Source organism: Psammomys obesus, unplaced genomic scaffold (assembly GCF_907164565.1).
Source record: "Psammomys obesus unplaced genomic scaffold, mPsaObe1.curated_primary_1811, whole genome shotgun sequence".
Lineage (NCBI taxonomy): Eukaryota > Metazoa > Chordata > Mammalia > Rodentia > Muridae > Psammomys > Psammomys obesus.
Window position 1 is genome coordinate 11977143 of NW_026592118.1, and position 20567 is coordinate 11997709.

Consider the following 20567-nt stretch of genomic DNA (forward strand, 5'->3'; position numbering starts at 1 on the left):
AGATAGATAGATAGATAGATAGATAGATAGATAGATAGATAGATAGAGATAGATAAAATTTAAAAATCAGAGGTTACTAACAGACGAAAACGAAAGGCCTGGGGAGGCGCAGGAGTCTGCCGTCACCGAGAGGGCGCCGCCGCTTTACTGCGCATGCTCCCGGCCTCTCTGGCTCCGAGCCCGCGGGATGCGCACGCGCACGCGGGGCCGCTGGTCCTACTGTCACCTCTCTGGCTAAATGGCCTTGCCGGCGGGAAAGTTAAATCCGAGGAGCTGGCGGGGCGATGTGCAGCGACTTTCGCAGGGCCGAATCCGGGACAGAGGTGAGAGCCGCGGGGCGGCAGGAAGGCCGCGGACCACAAAGGGAGGTCTCCCGGCGGCCCGGAGCCCTTGTGGGGACGGCGCGACAGCCGCCAGGGAACCATTGCGCGATGGCGAGCTGTGCTGCAGGAACTGAGGAAAGGGAGGACCACTCGTTGAGGCAGCTGCGGACGTGTTATGGAATAGGTGTTGTTTAGGTAGCTTGCTTCCCCTCCCTAACCTGCTTGTACCACGCCTTGTCTCTTCAGAGCCACGCAAGCCGTTTCATTCAGGAATGGAACCGTTAACCACGTGTGTTACTGGCACAAATATTGTGTCAGCCAAGAGTTAAAGACTAAGGAACAACAAAAAGTGGGCAGGCGTGGCAGTGCACGCCTTGAATTCCGGCACTAAAGAGGCAGAGGCAGGCAGGTCTCCGTGAGTTTGAAGTTAGCCCGGTTTACATAGGCAGTTCCAGGCCAGCCAGGGCTACATGGTGAGACGCCTCTCAAACAAATAATCTAAACTGCCTTAAAATGTACAGTATGTGCTAATGCATGCCACTCCAAAAGAGGATCTGTAAAATAGATGGTGATGACTTAATGTGTTCAGACAGGATGAAGGTAGCTCAAGCTGGCCTTGAACTTTATTTATTTATTTACTTATATAAATGAAGTAAATGCATGTGTGTCTGTGGGTTGTTATGTGCCCATGACTGCTGATGTATTTGGAGGCCAGAGGAGGACAGGAAAAGATGTAGCTGGAGTTACAAGCAAAGTCACCCGAGCCAAACTCATGTTCTCTGTAAGTGCAGTATCCATTCTTCACTTCCGAGCCATCTCTCCAGCTCCTGACCTTCAACTGCTGCTCCTCCTCCCTCCCAAATGCTGGGATTACAAGTGTGTGCCACCATGCCTGGTTCTGCACTGCCAAGTGAAAAGGCATGAATAAGCAGGGGATCTACCAACAGAGCTACAATTCCCAGCCCCACGCTAGAATTTTAAGGACCATCTGAAGTGGTTTGTGGAGGAAGAGGAAGTGGTGGTGACAGATTAAGCAGAGGAAGCTCAGGTATGCTCTGAATTTAGCGAAGGCACCATGCAAGGCAAAGTTCTCAACCTGTGCGTCACAGCCCATTTTGCAAACTATCTCAAAAAATACACTATGATTCATAATGGTAACAAAATTACAGTTATGTGGTAACAACAAAAATAATTTTATGGTTGGGGTCACCACAACATAAGGAATTGTATCAAAGGGTCTCAGCATTAGGAAGGTTGAAAACCACTGATTTAGGGGAATAGCTAGTGGTCCTATAGAGCTGAAACAGAATGTTGGGAAGTGAGCTCTAAGAAATAGGTGGAGTTTGCATCTCTCGTTGTAAAGCAGAGACACGCACACACAGGCACTGTTTCCCACTTCTCTCCTAGCTCCCAGGCCAGGCCTTTTCTCTAAATTCACTGAGCATGTCACCAGTATAATACACACTATAAATATTGATGACAGTGGTTTTTCAAATGACTGGCTTTCAAAGGGAAAAGAAAGCTACAGGGCTGCCCTTTGCCAGAGACAAATATTAAATAAGACAAGTAATATTTACTTAAAAATAATTAGTTTTGTGTAATCACAAACTTATAAACTTTTAAATTTCATTTACATAAATGTTTTGCCTCGTGTATGTATATACCTTGTACATGCCTGGGCACACAGAACCCAGAACGATCTATCTTCAGATTCCCTGAAAATGAGTTACAGATAGTTGTGAGTTACCATGTGGTTTCTAAGACTTGAGCCTGGGCCCCCTGCAAGAACAGCAAGTGAGCCATTGCTCTGGCCCCTGAAATACACTTTTTTGTTTGTTTGTTTGTTTGTTTGTTTCTGTGAGACATAATTTCTCTGTGTATCCCTGGCTGCCCTGAACTTGCTCTGTAGACCAAGCTGGCTACAAACTCACCGAGATCTGCCTGCCCCTGCCTCCCCAGCACTGGAATTGAAGATGTACAACCCCACCTCTTGACTAAAGTACACTTTTAAAATGAAGAGGAAAGGATTTCACCATGCTACTCCTACGGTCATTTTCCTTTGTACTTCTCTCTGTTGTTGTTTTTGTTTTATTGAAGCAGGGTCTCATGTAGTCCAGGCTGTCCTTGAACTACGTAGCCGGAACATGTCTTTGAACTCATGATGCCTCTGCCTCCTGAGTACTGGGATTAAAGGCAAGCACCACCATGTTTGGTTTCTGCATTTTTTTTCCTACTTTTTTTTTTTTTTTTTTTTGCCAGAATCACAACTTAAGATAAAGTACAAAACCGAGAAGGTGTTTCCCAACTTTAAATAAAAACAAAACCGAGAAGGTGTTACCTGGCCATGCTCCCACCGCTAGTCCCATTTCTTTGCTTGTTACAGAGTGGGCTGTGCCCTCTGCCTCTGCCTCTGCTTCTTTAACTCCCAGGCACCCAGTTCTGCCATCAGCATCATCAGCAACCTTTACACTGCCACACACAGTAGAGTATTCCCTGCTCTTAAAACGCCCGTCAGCAGACCTGTAGCCAGGCCAGTGCTGCTTCCCAGCATGGGAGGCCAGCCTATACTACATAGTGAGTTCCAGGATACCTAAGGTTTATTGTAACCTGCCTCAAAGCCGTGTTGGAGTGAGGAGCATGGGGGAGTGGGAGCATGTGCAAATGAACTTTTCTTCCTTAGGGAAAGTTAGAAGATCATGACGGTTTATTTCAATTGTCAACTTGATGTGATGTTAAGTCACCATGGAAACAAATCCCTGGTCATACGTATAAGGGATTTTCTAGGTTGGGTTCATTGAGGTGGGAAGACAGGCTCTGCCATGGGCTGGGGTCCTGTACTGAATAAAAGCAGAAAGCGAGCTGAGCACATGTATTCATCACTCTCAGCTTCCTGACTGTAGATGCCATGTGATCAGCCATCATACCTTCTCCACCATGGTAGTCTTTGTCTCCTGAAACTGTAAACAAAATAAAGTGGCCCTCCCCTCCTCCCTTCTTTCTCTTCCTCCCTTAAGCTGCTTTTGTCAGCTGTTTTTGGTTCAGCAATGAGACAGGTAACTAATACAAAGAGGATGAGAGAATGTCACCAAACTTTACCTCCCATGAAAGTGGTCAGCATTCTGCCATCCAAAGTTCCTGCAAAGCTGGTGCTGTAACTCGCCCAATTGGTAGAATGCTAGCCTAGCATGCTCGGGTTCTGGGTTTGATCTCCAGCACCACATAAAAGCAGGCATGGTAGCAAGAGTTCAAGGCTATCCTGTTTCAGAGTGAGTCTGAGGCCAACATGGGCTACATGAGACTTTGTCTCAAAATAGGAGGGTAGAGGCTAGCAAGGCCCTTAATGGGTAAAAGGCTTGCCATGAAGCCTTTTAACCAACTTTGATTGCCCAGGACCCACTTGGTAGAAGAGTAGAACTGATTTCCACAGGCTGATCTCTGACCTCACCACATGTGCTATGCCATACCTGCATGTGCACACATAGGGTGAATATGTTCACATTACGGTAAAAGTGTTCAGGCTCCTTTTGTTCCTGGTAGCCCACCAGAGATGAACACTCAGACAGCTTATAGCCAATTGGAAGTCTTTATTCCAGCTGGCTGGCACTACACTCCAGTGTTTAGAGACCTAGGATTGTCCAGAACATGGAGTTTTTAAGGGCTGAGACCTTACCGAGGCATCTCTCTTAGCAGCTGTGGGGGGAAGGGGTTCAAAGAGTAAGCAGTTTGAGGCAGGCAGTTTCAAAATACTCAGCCAGCTGGAGGAGGCCTCCAAACAGTTGTCTCACAAACAGGCAACTAAGATATGAACAGTTAGCTAGAGGGGGTTCCTGCACAAACAGATAGTTTTAACGAAAACTCAGGTAAGTTAGCTAGGACATCCTGACCTTTGGTTCCTAGGTAGATCTGGGTTGTTTTCCATGGGATTCTCCATCAAGGAGATCAGATTCTAGTTAAACCTGAAAGAGCCTCAGCAAGAATACAAGATGGGGGAACCTTTGTACTGCCTAGCCCTGTCACACAATAATGGCTCAGTGTGGCTCCGACAGCACTGTCTGCTTGTCTTGCTTTTCTGTTTGTTGTGTTAACTACATGACAAAGCAACGGGGAAGGAGAGGGTTAGTTCGGCTTACACTTCGCAATCACAGCCCATCATTGAGGGAAATCAAGGCAGAGGCCGTGGAGGGATACCTCGTAGGCCTACCGGCAGAGGCGTGGTGGGACGTGGGTGCCATCCACAGTGGGTTAGGCCCTCCCTCGTTAACCAAGAAAACGTCTCACAGAGTTTCCTCCTAGAGACCTCAGCTGAAGCTTCCCAATGACTCTAGATGTTTCAGGTCAACAAAGAACTAACCAGCACACCTAGCATGCACAAGGTCCTGGGTTCAGTAATCAGCAACGGGGTTAAATAAAAAATCGATGCCGTATTTTCTCAGCATAGTCCGCTGTAACTGCCCAATAACATCTGTGTGTTTGTGTGTACATGTACCTATCCCATGCTGCAGGTAGGCTGATGGGCGAGCAAGCTACAGGGGTCCTCCTGTCTCTACCCTCCCAAGTGACACATATGTACACTACTGCACCTGCCTGGCTTTACATGGGTCTGGGGATCTGAATTGAAGTCTTCAGGCGTGCACAGCAAGCACTTTACCTACGGAGCCACCTCTGAAGTACCCTTCTCAATTAAAACTTAATCATATACCTAATGAAATACTAATTTATTAAGTTGAAATTCTAGCCTCCATAAATTGCTTGTGAAAGTAATGCTTAAATAGGCATATCTTATAGCTTCATTTGACTTTTATGCATTTGTCTTTTACTCTTATAAAATGATGGCTTTTAAAAAAAAGTAATTATAAAGCAGCAGCCCTTCTGGGAATAAATTTAGAGCCCTGGGATTAGCTATATCATACTGGAGTAACAGTTGTCTTTCTGTGTAATATAGACAAATGCTTTGTTCAAGATCCAAGCCTGGGTCTATGCCGTAAAGGGCAATTGAATTTTGGAAGTAGCTGAGGAGTCTAATTTCACATGTGGAAAGAATTAGTCTTCTGATTTTATTACATTATATTTAACATTTTTGAGATAGAATTTCAGTGTATTGTCCAGGCAACACTGAAACTTGAGATCCCCTAGCCTAAACCTCCCTCGCATCAGAAACTATAGTCATGGGCCTCACTCTAGTCTTCTGTCCTATGATAAAACTGCACCCAAAAGCCACTTGGGAAGAAAAAGGTTTATTTCATCTTATAGCTCATGATCCAGGGAAGTCAAAGCAGAAAAAGCACAGGCCACAGAGGAGTGTGGCTGACTGGCTTTCTCAGCCTGCTTTCTTATACCACGTAGGACCACCAGACCAGGGATGGTACCCTGTACAATGGCCTGGGCCCTCCCACATCAGAAACATTAGGAAAATGCCTCCACAGGCATCCTTACAGGCAGTCTGGTGGTAACATTTTCTTAATTGAGGTTCTGTTTTCCCAGATGATTCTAGACCATGTCAAAGTGACATAAAAACAAGCCAGCACATCCTCTGCTTTTAGAGAATATCTGTGATAGAGCCAGATGTCCACATTAATCATACAGACATCAGGGCAACTGCTTCTTAGCCTTCCCACTGCCCATTCCGGCTGCCTGCCTGCCTTCCCTTCCTTTCTTTCAATGAGTACATTCAAGCAAGCAAGAAGCCAGCTTCAGTCTTGCTCCTCAGGAGCTGCCCACATTGTTTCTTGAGACAAAGTCTGTCACTGGGACCTGGAGCTTTCCAGTTAAGAAATGCTGGCTGGCCACCAGGGGCCATACCATGTGGGTGGCCTGCGCTGCTACCTGGTCAATAGGCCTGTGCTGCCACTGAGGACAGATCTATGTCGATATCTGTCAATGCTACCACTAAAGGCTATGCGGATGTCTGTGGTCTATGTTGCAACCTGAAGCCATGTTGCTGCTGGGGGCCTGAAGCCAAGGCCATCATAATGTCCAGGTCTGTGCTGCTGCAGAGAGCCATGTCTGGGTCTGTGGTCTTATCGTAGGCACAACTGTGTTGATGTCCATGACCTATGCCGCCACTGAATGTCAGGCAGTGTCCATGGTTTATGCTACATCCAGAAGCCATGTTGATGTCCACAGTCCCAGCTGCATCCAAGGGTCTTATCTGGGTCTGTGGCTCTACAGCAACCAGGAGCCCTGTTCGTGGTCTGTGCTGACACTAGAAACCATGTTAAAGCCCAAAATCCATGCTCTTGTGGTCTGTAAAGAGCAAATAAGCTACTTTCACAGTGACATCAATGACTGGCGGTAGTACAAAGCAAAGCAAGGCCGAAACCCAGCTGTACAAATGTTAAACCTGTAGCCCCGTATTTACCTGGCACTCTTGGTGGAATGAGGCTCTGGTATGGCATTCGAATCCTCCAGGGGAAACCTAAGACAGGCACGAATCAAATTTCGATTAATTGTATTCCTACTGCTAAGGACAGCAGCCTTAGAGTCAAACAGCTGTGCAAAAGGAAGGTTGAGGGGGCGTTTAAAGCAGGCATCAGAAAGGTGTGTATTACAACTAGCCATGGAATCCACTGGGAAGGAAAATGGTTTTCTCTCCTTCATTTGTGTCTTTCCCAATATATAATAATAATAGCTCATTATCCTATTCTTTATTTATCTCAAGACAGGGTTTCTCTGTGTAGCCCTGGCTGTTCTGGACTTGCTTTGTAGAGCAGGCTGGCCTCCAACTCAGAGATCCACCTGCCTCTGCCTCCCCAATGCTTTAGATCAAAGGCGTGTGCTACCAGCCATCATCCTATTCTTATCTCATCTGCAGGCCACTAGGTTCTTCCAGGCATTCCAGAGCAAAAGGTCAATGACCTTTACGGATACCTGGCTCCATAGTAAGTTTGTTTAGTCATCACAGGGGACCTGTGTAAATTATTACTCAGGTCTGAACACTTGAATGAGTGGGATAGAGTAGTTCATTCTGGGCAGGTAAAAACACAGTGCCCTCAGGTTATGGCTGCCTCTCATGTTCCTATAACTCCAAAGGACATGGGGAAGCCTCTTCATTTCAGCTCTGGCCTGCAACACACAGAGCTGCTCTCTTGAGCCACTCCATGCTACAGATTTCCACAGGGGATATCTGATGGTCCTGGCGTCTTCTGAGGTCACTGTTGAAATGTGGCCTTCATCATCACAGCTTTACATACTGACCTCCAAACCTGCCACACATTGCTGGTCTTCCCAGCTTTCTAGAACTATGGCATAAAACTCCATGACCCCCTCACTCTTGCAGTCTATATTCCTGTAACAAGGACATGACCTAAATGTTGTCCTGTCTTGAGATTTCCACCACCAAACAGATACATTCATTACTTTGGAGTTCAGCCATACCCAAGTTCAGAGCGCTGCCAGATTTTTTGCTAAATGTAGCTTGAATCCTTCTAGCCATCTAAATGGAACTAGGCCTTCGCTGTCCACATTTCTCCCTGCATTCTGACCTTCCAACCTTCCACCAGGATGACCTATTCAGCTCTGCATATAGCTTTCTAGAGCTTTTCTGCCCATAGCTGTAAACTCTTCCACATTGCTCCTGCAAAGCAGTTCCAGAGGCAGGAAGCATGGAGTCAGGCTTATCACAGCAGAGGCCAGCTCCTTGTCTTCTGTGGTAGTTGCTCTTCTCAATGCTGTGACCAGACACCCAACAAAAGCAACTCAAGGGACAAAAAGTTTGTTTTGACTGAAGTCCTTTGGGGAGGGAATGCATGAGAGCAGGAGTTTGAGATGGCTCGTCACACTGCGTCCTCAGTCAGTAAATAAAGAAACATTCAAGGCATTTGCCTTAGAGAGCTTTAATTGTCTTGTGACACAGGCTAGAATCACCTGAGAGGAAAGCTTCAACTGAGGATTTGCCTAGATCAGATTGACCTACAGGCATGTCTGTGGGGGACTGTCCTGTTTGTTAATTGATCCTGTAGGGCCCTGCCCACTATGTAGGTACCATCGATTGGTGCTGGCCCTGGGCTTTTCAAGAGAGCCAGCTAAACACTGGCAGAGAGCAAACAAACGGTGTTCCTCCATGCTTTCTCTGTCTGGCTTCTGCTATTCCAGCCCTGATTTCTCTCAATGAATTGTGACCTGGAAGTATAAGCCAGTTAAACCCTTTCCTCCTCTAAGTTGCTTTTGGTCGGAATGTTTTAGCACTACTTGCTTTCCTTTTTACTCAGTCTGGTACCCTAGCCCCTGTGATGGTACCTCACACATTGATGGAGGTTCTCTCCTCTTCAGTTTAACCTCCTGGAATACTCTGAGACATGGCCAGAGGTGTTTGTCCTCTGTGGTTCTAAAATCAATCAAGTATTCTTCCTGCCTGGTTCTTGCAACAAGCTCCTACAGTTCAAGTCCGCTTGTACTTTGCCTGCACAGCGTGCTCCTTACGCATTTTGGCTGCACCCATCTCTCAAGCCTGGTCCACTTGCATGTGGCCCGTGTACTTGGACTCCTACTTACTTCTAAAACACAGCTAAGCCTAGAGCTGCTTAGGAAACCTTTCCTCTGCCTTTCCCCTTTGACCCTTCCCCAGCCAGATAAAATGGGACAAATTAAATCAGCACTGTATAACTGATTTAAGCACAAAAATATTATTGTAAAATACACTGACGGTAAATAGTTTGCCCTTAGAAATTTGGCCTTATACCCTACAGCTGCTATCCATTCCTTTGAGGGATCAGACTCTTTTGACATCAATAGATTTGGTATGTAAATTAAAAGTTAAATATTTTAAAAATAAATGAACAGGGCTGAGCATGGGGCATATGCCTTTAATACAACTGGGAAGCAGAGAACAGGTAGATCTCTGAGTTTTAGAGACCAGCCTGATTTATATAGTGAGTCCCAGGCTGGCCATGGCTACATAGGAAGACCTGTCTTTTGTTGTTGTTGATAGGTGGATTGTTTTCCAGATAGGGTTTCTCTGTATAACAGTGGAAGACCCTGTCTTAAAAAAAAAAAAAAAAAATTATAAAAAAGAAGAAGAGGAGGGGCTGGAGAGATGGCTCAGCAGTTAAAAGTGTGTGCTGCTCCTGCAGAGGACCCATTAGGCTTCCAGCACCCACAGTGGTGCTCACCACTGCCGTTAACTCCAAATCCAGGATCTACAACACCTGTATACACATGGCTCATATACACACATACAGATCAACAATAAAATCTTTTAAACATAAACTATTTATCCTAAGTTATATTTCTGGTTTAATACTTTAAGTCTTCAAAATATGGTCTTAAAGATTTTTTTTTGAAACTTACATAAATATAATTTCTAGGCTTTTGTGTCCTTTTAAATAATATTTTCCTCTCTCTTTCTTTTGTAAGCTCCTCGCCCGACTTGAAGGCAGAAGCTCTTTGAAAGAACTAGAACCCAACCTGTTTGCTGATGAAGATTCACCAATGCATGGTAAAACACAGCCCTTAACAGGAGCCTTTGAAAGGAAGTTCTGTGAGACCATTTTCTACTGAGTTCACAAATGTGCCTGCAGGCCTGTATCCACACACAGTCCACACAGTGTGGGCTGAGCTCGAGGCACACTAGGGCCGGGAGCTGCAAGCCTTCCTGGTCTGTCAGGTGACCTCATCTTCAGCACACACACTGGCCTCTTTCCCAGTGCACAGTGTTCATGGGAATTCTGCTTGGCTTATTTTTCATTTTTTCTCTTTAGAAGTTTGCAGAGCTGCAAGGAAGTCCTGAGGGAGGTTCCCAGTTATTGTGTTACTATTTCTCCAGTAGGAAAAATAGGTACAGCTTGTTTGATAGTAGGGAAGCTCACGGGGAGGGTGGAGTACTTAAGCTTAGTTTCAGTGTGATGCATAGAATTTAGGCCTATAATTGAGTTGTTTTTAGTATAGTCACACAGTTGTGTAACTTTCACCCCAGAAAGAAACCCATCTGTACTAGTAACCAGCCTTCTGCAACCATAGCCAGCTTTCTCTGTACACTTGCCCTTTCTGGAGGGCTTGTGTAATTAAGGTAGACTTTCATGTCTGTCTTTGTGTAGCAGGTTATCAATAGCTCGCCCCTCCCCCTCTAAGATTTATTTATTTTATGCATGTGAGTGTTTTGCCAGTGTGTATGTCTATGAACCACGTAGATGCCTAGTACCTGCCAAGGTCAGAAGAGGTATTGGATCCCCTGGAACTGGAGTTAGAGATGGTTGTGAGCCATGATGTGGGTGCTAGGAACAGAACCCAGATCCTTTGCAAGAGCAGCCAGTACTCTTAAGCATTGAGGCATCACTCCAGCATAGTCGCTGTGGTTTTAGTACAAGTCTTTCTGTGGATAGATGTGGTTTGGGTAACACCCATTGGGGAGACTCTAGGTTGGAAAGCAACTGTGTGTTCATCTTTGGAGAAACAGCCAAAGTGATTTCTAAAGCAGTTTCACACTTGCCTAGTGACCATCAGTGAGGTGTCGGTTGCAAATTCCCCACATCCCAGGACTAATTGTCAGAGTGTCTTTGTGCTTGCAGCATCCTGCTCAGTTTGGAGTGACACCCTGTTGTGGTTCTGCTTTATCTTTCCATGGTGGCTGAGTCTGTTGCTGTTTCTTACCTGAGCTCACTCACAGGTTGCCTGTCTTTTTAGCAGAAATGTCAGATATTTGCTAATTTTAAAACCAAGTTCCCTTTTCATTATTGCCTGGTAGTGGCCATTCGTGCTTTAGTAAAAGATGCTTCTCCAGCAGTTGAAGCTGCAGTGTGCCTCTCCACGCTGTCACCGGGCTGCATTGATTATTGATTATTCTGAAGCACAGGGCTTTGTTGAGGTCTCTTCTTTGCTCATATTTTAATATCGTGTACAGGACCCTTATTCCCTCTTCTAAGGCCAGGAAGACTTACCAGCAGGCATGCCGGTACATTCTGGTAGTCCCAGCATTCAGGAGATTGAAGCAGGAAGAGCAGAGTATGAGGCCAGCTTGTTGTATTAGCAAGGTCCTGTCTCAAAAAATAAACAAAAAGATCTGTAGCTCATCATTGGTTTGTTTTTGGTCTTTTCTGATTGGAAATGCATGCTCCTTTGATATCAGGCCTTTTAAATTTACTAAGCCTTGTGCCGTGGTAGGATGCTCTCTATTGGATCCTGGCTTTTTTCTTCTAGTTTGCCTATCTGCTTTTTGACTGGAATATTTAATTCTTTTAGTAGTAAAACTACTGATGAAATAGAGTTTTGACCGTTTTTCTCCCTGTTTTGTGTCTGATACCTTTTCTCTTTTTCTAGTTCTCCTTTTCTGGTTGTTTTGTTTTATTTTAATAGATTGTACTTTGGCAAACTATTTGTTTTCCAAGATTTGTTTATTTTATATCACATGTATGGATGTTTTGTCTGCCTAGCTGTCTGCCCACGGAGGCCAGAAGAGTGTGTTGAACCCTGGAGCTGGAGTTACAGGTGGTTGTGAGCCATCATCTGGGTGCTGGGTCCTCTGGAAGAGAAGCCAGTGCTCTTAACTACTGAGTCATCTCACTAGTCGTTCTGCTATACTATTTTAATTTCTTTGCCATTCTTTTATAGTTTCAGCGGTTTTTCCTTGTTGCTAGTTAATATCGTAATTTCTAACAGTCTAGTTTGGATTGCCATCACCTTACTTTGAATAGCTGGCTAAGCCTTCACTACTGTGGAGATCTAGTTACTCTTCATCCTTGTGCTCTTACCCACTTCAGCTCTGTATTGTGTCTACCAAAACATTCCATTTTACTGAAGGAAAGTACTTGGAAACAGTAATGCAGGTTTTAGGGTTGTGTGCATTTATCTGTTGAGTGTGGGCCTCTTATAACCTGAGATATCCTCAGATTTACTGTGTAGCTGAGGTTAACCCTCAGGAATGCTGGGATTACAAGGATCATCACCACACCAAGCTTGAGAGTGTTTGTTGCTTTCATTTTTGAATGTGGATATTTTGAAAGGAGACTTTATATTAGGAGCCTCAGTGTTCAAAACTGTGCTTGGTGAGTGGAAATGTTTCCTGAAAAGAAAAATAGTTTGGTGGCTAAGGCAGGGAAACAACTGATTGGTTATTTGATTGTTCAACTGGCCCCAAATGTCCTCATGTAAGTGTTACCTCCTCTTAAAGTTCAGCAGCTCCAGTGGGCAGCTGCTGGCCAGGTGCCAGGCAGAGGAGTGTCAGACATATTTCCTTTATAGGAAAGCATGTCATTTCACATGTGTTTATATTCACGGGTGGACTTTAGGAAACTGAACGGGTATTAGGGCAAGAGTTTATAGCGTATCTTTGCATTCAAATATTATAGAAACTTTGAAAAACATCATGTTTAGTCACTACCAAAAACCTGTGCTTACATTTACGTTTTCTATAAAACTGAACAGGAGCTCAGTTGGTAGACTAGCACACCCAATACTTGGGTGCTATGTTAGTTACACTCCCAGCATCTGTTATAGGAAGTTTACGCTGCTGCAGTAAGAGCCTTGTGCTCTTCGATGTGGAAGCATTTCTAATGCAGATGCAGACGGAGGCTGCTTACTGCAGTGCCCGGTTTCTAAGTCCTCAGAACTAGGAATTGTGACCTGCAAATTCAATGTGTTGGCTACACAGGCCGGTATCAAGGCGATTGCTTTGCTTTTTTCTTGTGTTATCTAAAGGTTCTTGCCTCTGTCAGCTCCAACTCCTCCCAGCATCCAAGAGGAGCTGTCTTACCAAACCATCCATCCAGATTTCCTCAGCTGACTCAGTTTTCAAGTGCCAAACTCCAGGATTTTTGTCTTCTCTTCCCTTTCCTTTTATTTTTAACTTCACGTTTCCGTGTTCAGCACTTTGCCTGGACAAGGGTGCTAGCTTTTTTTGTAACAGCTCACAAACATGAAATCATAACTTCATATAAAGTTACAAGGACTGTCCCACTTAAAAGGATACTATTTGAACATTTTTTTATATTAAGGAACAAATCGTACATGTTTATAAGATCAGTAAAACTTATCTGAATTTATCATGAAACAAATCTGCAGGGACTTCGGTTGGAAGATCTTAGTGACAGAATTCAGATGTGGTGTTTGTTAGGATTGGCTGTTCTGTACCTGTCTACGTCACCGTTAATCTGTAACAGAGAAGTGACATTACCATGAACTTGATCCCTCGACTAAGAATTTAACCTTAAACTTTAAATTTTTTTTTCAGTTTAATTCATGGCAAAGGAATATTCTTTTCTGTTGCCTCCCCTCCCCATTCTCTTTATGTATGTGGGTTTACCTGCAAGAACGTCTGCGCCATGTGTGCAGTGCTCACAGGGGTCGGAAGAGGGTGCTGGATCCCCTCAGGCTGGAGCTGCAGTTCTGAACCGCCATGTGGGTGCTAGTAATCAGGTCTGAGTCCTCTGCCAGAGCAGCCAGTGCTTTTAACCACTGAGCCATCTCTCCAGACCCAATGCTGGGAATTCTTTATGTGCCGCCTTAGGGAAACTTGTGAGCCCTAACTCACAGCTTTCCAGGGCTGAGTCTGTGAGTCCTGCTGAAGGACAGCTGTGATTTGTCCTCTTCAGGGAAATGCTTGGAGAGGGCTGTAGGAAGCTGCATTGCCTGTCCTGGGGTTAGGATACTCAGGTACCAGCCTTGGAGAAGGCCATAGGCAGTGAAGTTAGATGATTATTAGTTACTTTCACAACACCTTATTGAAGGAATCTTTCCCTTTGGCTCATGGTTTCAGAGGGCTCCGTCCATGTTCACTTGGCCCCAGGCTACCGTCAGGTGAGAATATGTGGAAAGACAGTTCTTCACTTTTTGAGTCATGAAGCGACCAGGGCAGGATATCTTCCAGAGACACACCTCCAGTGACTTGCTTCCTCCAGATAAGCCCCTCCTTCTCCTTTCTCACTTTCCAGTAATGATATCATATGAGGTCACCCAGGGATGATAGCAGATCTTCCCAGACACACCCTAAGGCGTTACTCTCTGACCAGGCGCTTCCTAATCCAATCAGTGATGCTCAAGATTGGCCATCAGTTCCATAGCTGCCGAAGTGGCTTTTCCTACCAGTGCTAGGCTCCCGAGAGACTAAGGAAACCTGCCGTCAGTTTGTACCTGGTGCTTTTGTGTGGTCAACTGTGTCCTTCAAACCGGTTTTATATTACTCTGTATACGTGTGATACTGGTCCCCACCTTCCGCTTTGAGACATGCTCTCATCAGCACTGCACAGCAGGTTGGTTGGACTGGGCATTCTTCTGTCTCTACCCCCATTTCACCACAGGAGAGCTACCGCGGGAGCATTATGTGGGCTCTGGGACCTGAACTCAGGTTCAACCAACAAAGACCATGAGGTTGCCATGACCCTGAGTCTTGTGGGCCATCTCGGGGCATTTCACTTTTGTGCCATGTCAGCCCTGTCACTCCTTTTTATGTTGTCAGTGCTGGCCGGCTTCTCATTTCTGGATGGAGTGTAGGTCCATGGGAGAGCTGTTTCCTGCCACAGCTGAGGGCCTGGATTTCTCCTCAGCACCAACCAAAGCTAAAAACTTCTTTAAACTGGGTCCTTTCTCAGAGATGCTATATGAATTTCCTTATGTATCTGCATTTGTCTGTGCAGATCCACTTTAACAAGTGGATTTAGATTTTCAGCTCAGAATCCAGTAACTCTGTAAAGTTATCTGGACTTGTTCTGTGGCCCACTGTTGCATTGCTGTATCTTGACTGACATTTTTTAATTTTACACAGGTGATATTCTTGAATTTCACGGTCCAGAAGGAACAGGAAAAACAGAAATGCTTTATCATTTAACAGCCCGATGTATACTTCCAAAATCAGAGGGTGGACTGCAGATAGAAGTCTTATTCATTGATACAGACTACCACTTTGACATGCTTCGGCTTGTGACAGTCCTTGAGCACAGACTGTCGCAAAGCTCGGAGGAGACCATCAAGCTCTGCCTTGGCAGATTCTTCCTGGCGTACTGTAGCAGCAGCATGCAGCTACTGCTCACGCTGCACTCGCTGGAGGCTCTGTTCTGCAGTCACCCCTCTCTCTGCCTCCTCATCGTGGATAGCCTGTCAGCTTTTTACTGGACAGACCGCGTCAGTGGGGGCGACAGTGTGGCCCTGCAGGAGTCTACGCTGAGGAAGTGTGCTCAGCTCCTGGAGAGACTCGTCAGCGAGTACCGCCTACTGCTCTTCACAACAACACAAACTCTAATGCAAAAAGCCTCAGACTCAGCAGAGGGGCCTTCCTCCTCCTCCAGGCACCCGTGCGAGGGGGACACGGACTACAGAGCCTATCTCTGCAAGGCCTGGCAGAGGATAGTGAAACACAGAGTCATTTTCTCCAGAGAGGACGACGCTAAGGGCAGCCGGTTCTCGTTAGTCTCACGTCATTTAAAAAGTAACAGATTAAAAAAACACATTTTTATGATCAGAGAAAGTGGGGTGGAGTTTTGTTGATCTCTATCATCAAAAAGGCTTTTGGGAGCACTAAGGCAAGTCTTTAAAAGTCTTTTATAGGCTAAAGTGGTTTGATTCTAAAGTTTTTAATTCTGGGGAAATTAATCTAAATAGTACAGTAAAGCTGCTCTGTTCCCTCCAGGCTGTGGAAGGTCAAGCAGAACATACTGAACTCCACTAGCCTTGTTTTAAAACTCAGTAAATGATACACGTTCAGACCCAGTCACTTTCTGTTTACGTTCGGGAGGTTTCACTGCTGGTCCCTTGGCCTCCTTGAGGTTGTAATTGAAGAGAATGTGCAGAGCTGCTATTCCAATTGAAGGAAGGATACTCATCTGCCTCCCTCAAGAACCTGGAATGAGCCGGGCGTGCTGGCCCACAACTTTAATCCCAGCATTCGGCGGAGAGTCAGGTGGATCTCTGAGTTTCAGGCCTGCCTGGTCTACAGATTGAATTCCAAGACAGCCAGAGCTACATAGTGAGATCCTGTCTCAAAAAGCCAGTCATTAAACAAACAAACAAACAAATAGGTGAAGCTGATATGTTCAATAGATAAATAAATAGATGGGACTGGAATATTTGAGTCCTCTTTCCACCTCTCCCCTTTTCCTGTTCTCCACCTGCCTCCCCCTCCCATGGTGATGCTATGTTCCTGTACAGTTTAGGCTGGCCTTCATCCACAATTCTGCCTCTGCCTGTGAAGTAGCTGGGACAGTTGGCTCACCTTGTGCCTTACAGCCCGAGAATTTTGGTCTGAGTGACGCTTGAATTCAAGGTGGGTTTCCATTGTTCTTGGGGTTCTGTGTCATTTTTCAAGCACAGGGAAATGTTGTACTCATTTTAGAATTGTTGGTGCTTTCTTCCCTACTTAGGAGAGCCAGACATGCCTTGGAACAGGCTGAGTCCTTTCCAGCTGTGAGCTGAGGGACTGTTGGTGCTGTGCTTCTCCACAGTTCAGAAGGGGCTCACACTGCAGGGGACGAGAGGACTGCACAGAAGTTGTCCTCGTGAGGAGGACTGTTGCCGTGACAAAACACCGCAGGCAAAAGAACACTGGAGAGGAAAGGGTTTCTTTGCTTTAGACGTCCACACTGTAGTTCATCCTTGAAGGACGTCAGGACGGAACTTAGGAAGGGCAGGAACCTAGCAGGAGCTAACGCAGAGGCCGTGCAGGAGTGCTGCGTGGCCACGTCCCCTGGCCACTGCAGGGTGGCCCGTCAGTTACTTGCAGCAGTGCCTCAGTGTATCACGACCCCCAGTCAGTTCTTCCCGCAGAGCTGTGGGACGTTTCCCTCAGCGGTGAGAAAGCTTTAAAAAAAATTTTTTTTTTAAAAATCCCAGGGTCTCACTGTGCACATCTAGCAGGCCTCCTAAGTGCCCTAAGTGCAGGTATTAAGATGTGTACCACTGTGCCTGGCTCATTAATATAATTAAAAAAACATTTTGAAACTAAATTACATAATTTCCACCTTCCCTTCCCTGACACCAACCTCTCCCATGTACACTACCCTCCTTGCTCTCTCAAATACGTTCATGGCTTCTGGCCTATTTTTTTCGTTTGTTTGGTTTTTTGATTTTTCAAGACAGGGTTTCTCTGTAGCCTTGGCTGTTCTGGACTTGCTTTGTAGACCAGGCTGGCCTCAAACTCATAGAGATCCACCTGCCTCTGCCTAGGATTATAGCCAGGCACCACTGTGCTGAGCTTTTCTTCCTAAATATACAGGAATATGTATGTGTGTATATACTATATATACATATATATTTGGGGTACACACACACACACACACACACATAAGCCTTTTCAGTTTTTATGTTTCTTGTATGTTTGTTTTTAGGGCTGACTACTTGGTATTGGATAGCCAATTAGGGTGTGCTTTCCTGGGGAAGACTATTTCCTGCTTTCAGCATTTTTTAGCTGCCCATAGTGTTATAGGATATTTGATCCCATTTGTGAACCCCAAAATTGTGAACTGTAAAAACCCTGTTTCTTGTTCTGTTTGGTTGAGCCCTATCATAGTCCAAGGACTTTTTATTATAAACTGGTGATTATGGTGTGGTTCACCCAGCCCTAGCACTCATCTTTAATCTAAGAGCTTTCTGTACACAGGATTTAATAACGTTCACCCTAGGACAAGAAGTGGAGCAAGTAACCAGCTGACAGGAATTAAAGGGTAGCAGGGACTTTGAGTGGAGGGCTATTTAAGACAGCAGGAAGATTTTTTAGCTTAAGCTCTGGCTTTAGCTTTGGCTTCAGTTCCTCAGTTCCCTCCCTTTTTGGCCTTTGAGCTAGAAAGCCTTTGGCCTTGGTTTTTTGTTTGTTTGTTTGTTTGTTTTGTTTTGTTTTGTTTTGGCCTTTTCCTCCTGGGCTGTCAGTAGAGCTAGTAAGCCTTTTGGATTTTTTTTTCCCCCCATCTGGACCTAAGCTGAGAAAGAAGGTCAGCTGGGTGCTTTCTCTGCCTCTCTGAGCTAGCAGGTTTTCACCCCAGCATCTGGCTCCTCAGTCTTTATTGGTAAAGTAGAACGGGATTTCCTTTTTTTTTGGGGGGGGGGGATTTTCATTTTTGTCTATAACTGTAGTTTTTTTGTCTAGGGTTGGGACCCCATGAGAGTTCTCTCTTCCATATTAACATGTCTGTTGGTGTCATTGTTCAGGTCTTGTTTAGGCAGCCATGTTGTTGAGCTTCAATGGATCTCACAACAGACATCATGTTCCTCTGACTCTTCTGAGATGTTCCCTGAGCCTTAGGTGCAGGAGTTGTGTTGTAGATGGATGAGGAGGGGCAGGGCACCTCGTAATCACTTGTTCTCTTCATTTTGAATCCTTTTAACTTTCTGTAATCTATGTTACAAAGAGAAGTTTCTTTGTTAAGAGATGAGAGCTATATTTATCTTTGTGTATTTACAATGCAGGGAGGGATTATGCTGGTTTAATGAATTTAATATAATTTTATATATTTAAATTTAATATAATTTTAAACATGTCTGTATTTCATGTTCCCGTTATATCTATATGTTTTTTTTTTAATTTTTATTTTTTTAATAAGAAAATTCTTGCCTGTGCAGGCAAGGCTGTGTTGCTGAGAGGCCGCCTCTCAGGACGGGCTCTCTCCTGCCACCTTGTGTGATCTAGGGACAGACCTACACATAAGCACCTCTACATGTTACACAGAAGTAATTTATGAATGTTCATCATTTTCCTCTGTGGTCAAGTGATTCGATCAATGGAGTCCATCACTTTCAGGGTGCTATTTTTTAGCCCTGTAATCTGGTAGAGTGTGTGTGACAAGCCTATACAAGTAGCTTTGCAAGTCTTAGCAAAGTTCTGTCCTTGGCTGTGACAGGATTTTCCCTCTTAATGGACTGTTATTCAGGAACACGATTAAAAAATAATGAGCTTCTCTATTAAACTAAATTAACAATTGTATATTAATGTGCCAGACCAAAGACTTAGTTATCTTAAAAAGATTGCTGTCTGACCTGATGGATGAAATTAAGAATTCTGGTTGATAGAGCTGGGCATGGTGGCCCATACTAGTAATCCCAGCAGAGGCAGATGGATTGCTCTGAGTTCAAAGCCAGCCTGGTCTACAGAGCGAGTCCAGGACAGTCGAGGCTATACAAAGAAGCCCTGTTTCGAAAAACAAACAAACAAAGAATACTGGTTAATAAAAATTCTTCGAAGCTGAAAGTTAAACTAATGGGACTTCATAAGCACCATGGAAATTTCAATGCTGAGGTGGGGGGGTGAGGAAGGGGCTTACAGGGAAGGACGTGGTGTGTTATAAATTATGTAGGTAGCAGATGCAGGGTGCTAGATAGGACCAAAAGAGTGTATAAATGAGTGGTTACAGGTCTTAAAATATTGATCCTTTTGAGGGGAGGGCGGTTCCTGGCATACTTTTCTCACAAGCAAATTCTTAGGGTCACAGTAAGAACCTAGTTATAATAATGTATGTTTATCCAGACATTCCTTTGAAAGACACCTCTAGAACTAAGATAGCACTTAGCATGTTTGTTGAGGCAGCGTGTCATGTAGCCCAGGCTGGCCTCCCACTTTACCCTTTCACTTCTTCCCATATGTCTTGTTTTCAGCCCTTAACTGTGAAGCCCACATTTACACACATCCACTGGTGGGAGTGACCCTTGGGCCTTGTGCATCTAGGCAAGCACTCTACCTCTTCGCTGTTTCCATCACTGTTGGAGGGAGAATTGCCCCAGAAAGCAAGGATGGGTTGATGTCTTAGTTGGTATAGTGCATGCTGTGCCACCCTGAGGACTCAAGTGGCATCCCTAGAACCCAAGTAAAAAGCCAGGCATGGTGGTGCACACTTGTAATCCCAGCACTGGGAAGATAGAGACAGGCAGAGCCCCACACCCTTGAGAAAGATCCTGTCTCAAAGCACAAGGTGACAGCACCTGAGGAATGATATCTGAGGTCAACCTCTGACCTCCACCTATGTGCTCATGCACTGACTGCACAAATGTGCGCGTAAAACACCAGAAACCTTGAGCTGCAGCATGAGTAAAGTCGGTGGAGAGCATGTCATTACTAAGAGGTTAATGATAAAAACAGTCACTACCCCAAAGCGCCCAGTAAAAGCCAGCACTGCTATCATGACAAGGCTTCTGTTGCTTATTGGAGCTCTTCACCACGGCCATTTAGAGCTGAACTGCAGTTCCAATAATAGTTGGCTGTGCACCTGCAACCTGCAGGTTTTTGTCTTTTTGAGACAGGGTCTCACTATGTAGCCTTAGCTGGCCTGGAGCTGTAGACGAGGCTGGCCTCAAACTCATAGAGATCCACCTGCCTCTACCTCCAAGTGTTGGGATTAAAGA

The 20567-nt window shown here is 45.1% G+C and overlaps 1 protein-coding gene across 3 annotated transcripts in view; it reads left to right on the forward strand.

Annotated features, from left to right (window-relative positions):
- Nucleotides 1-16323, forward strand: part of Xrcc2 (X-ray repair cross complementing 2) — a 58327-nt gene extending 42004 nt beyond the window's left edge. For 2 of the 3 annotated variants that reach the window (XM_055612854.1, XM_055612855.1), the window contains exons 2-3: nt 9675-9756; nt 15013-16323. In XM_055612854.1, coding sequence (XP_055468829.1) covers nt 9675-9756; nt 15013-15731 — 801 coding nt within the window. In that variant the 3' untranslated portion in view covers nt 15732-16323. Of the gene's footprint in view, nt 1-179; nt 324-9674; nt 9757-15012 lie in introns of those variants that run through there. The other variant, XM_055612852.1, reaches the window with a different exon arrangement.
- Nucleotides 16324-20567: the final 4244 nt, after the last annotated feature.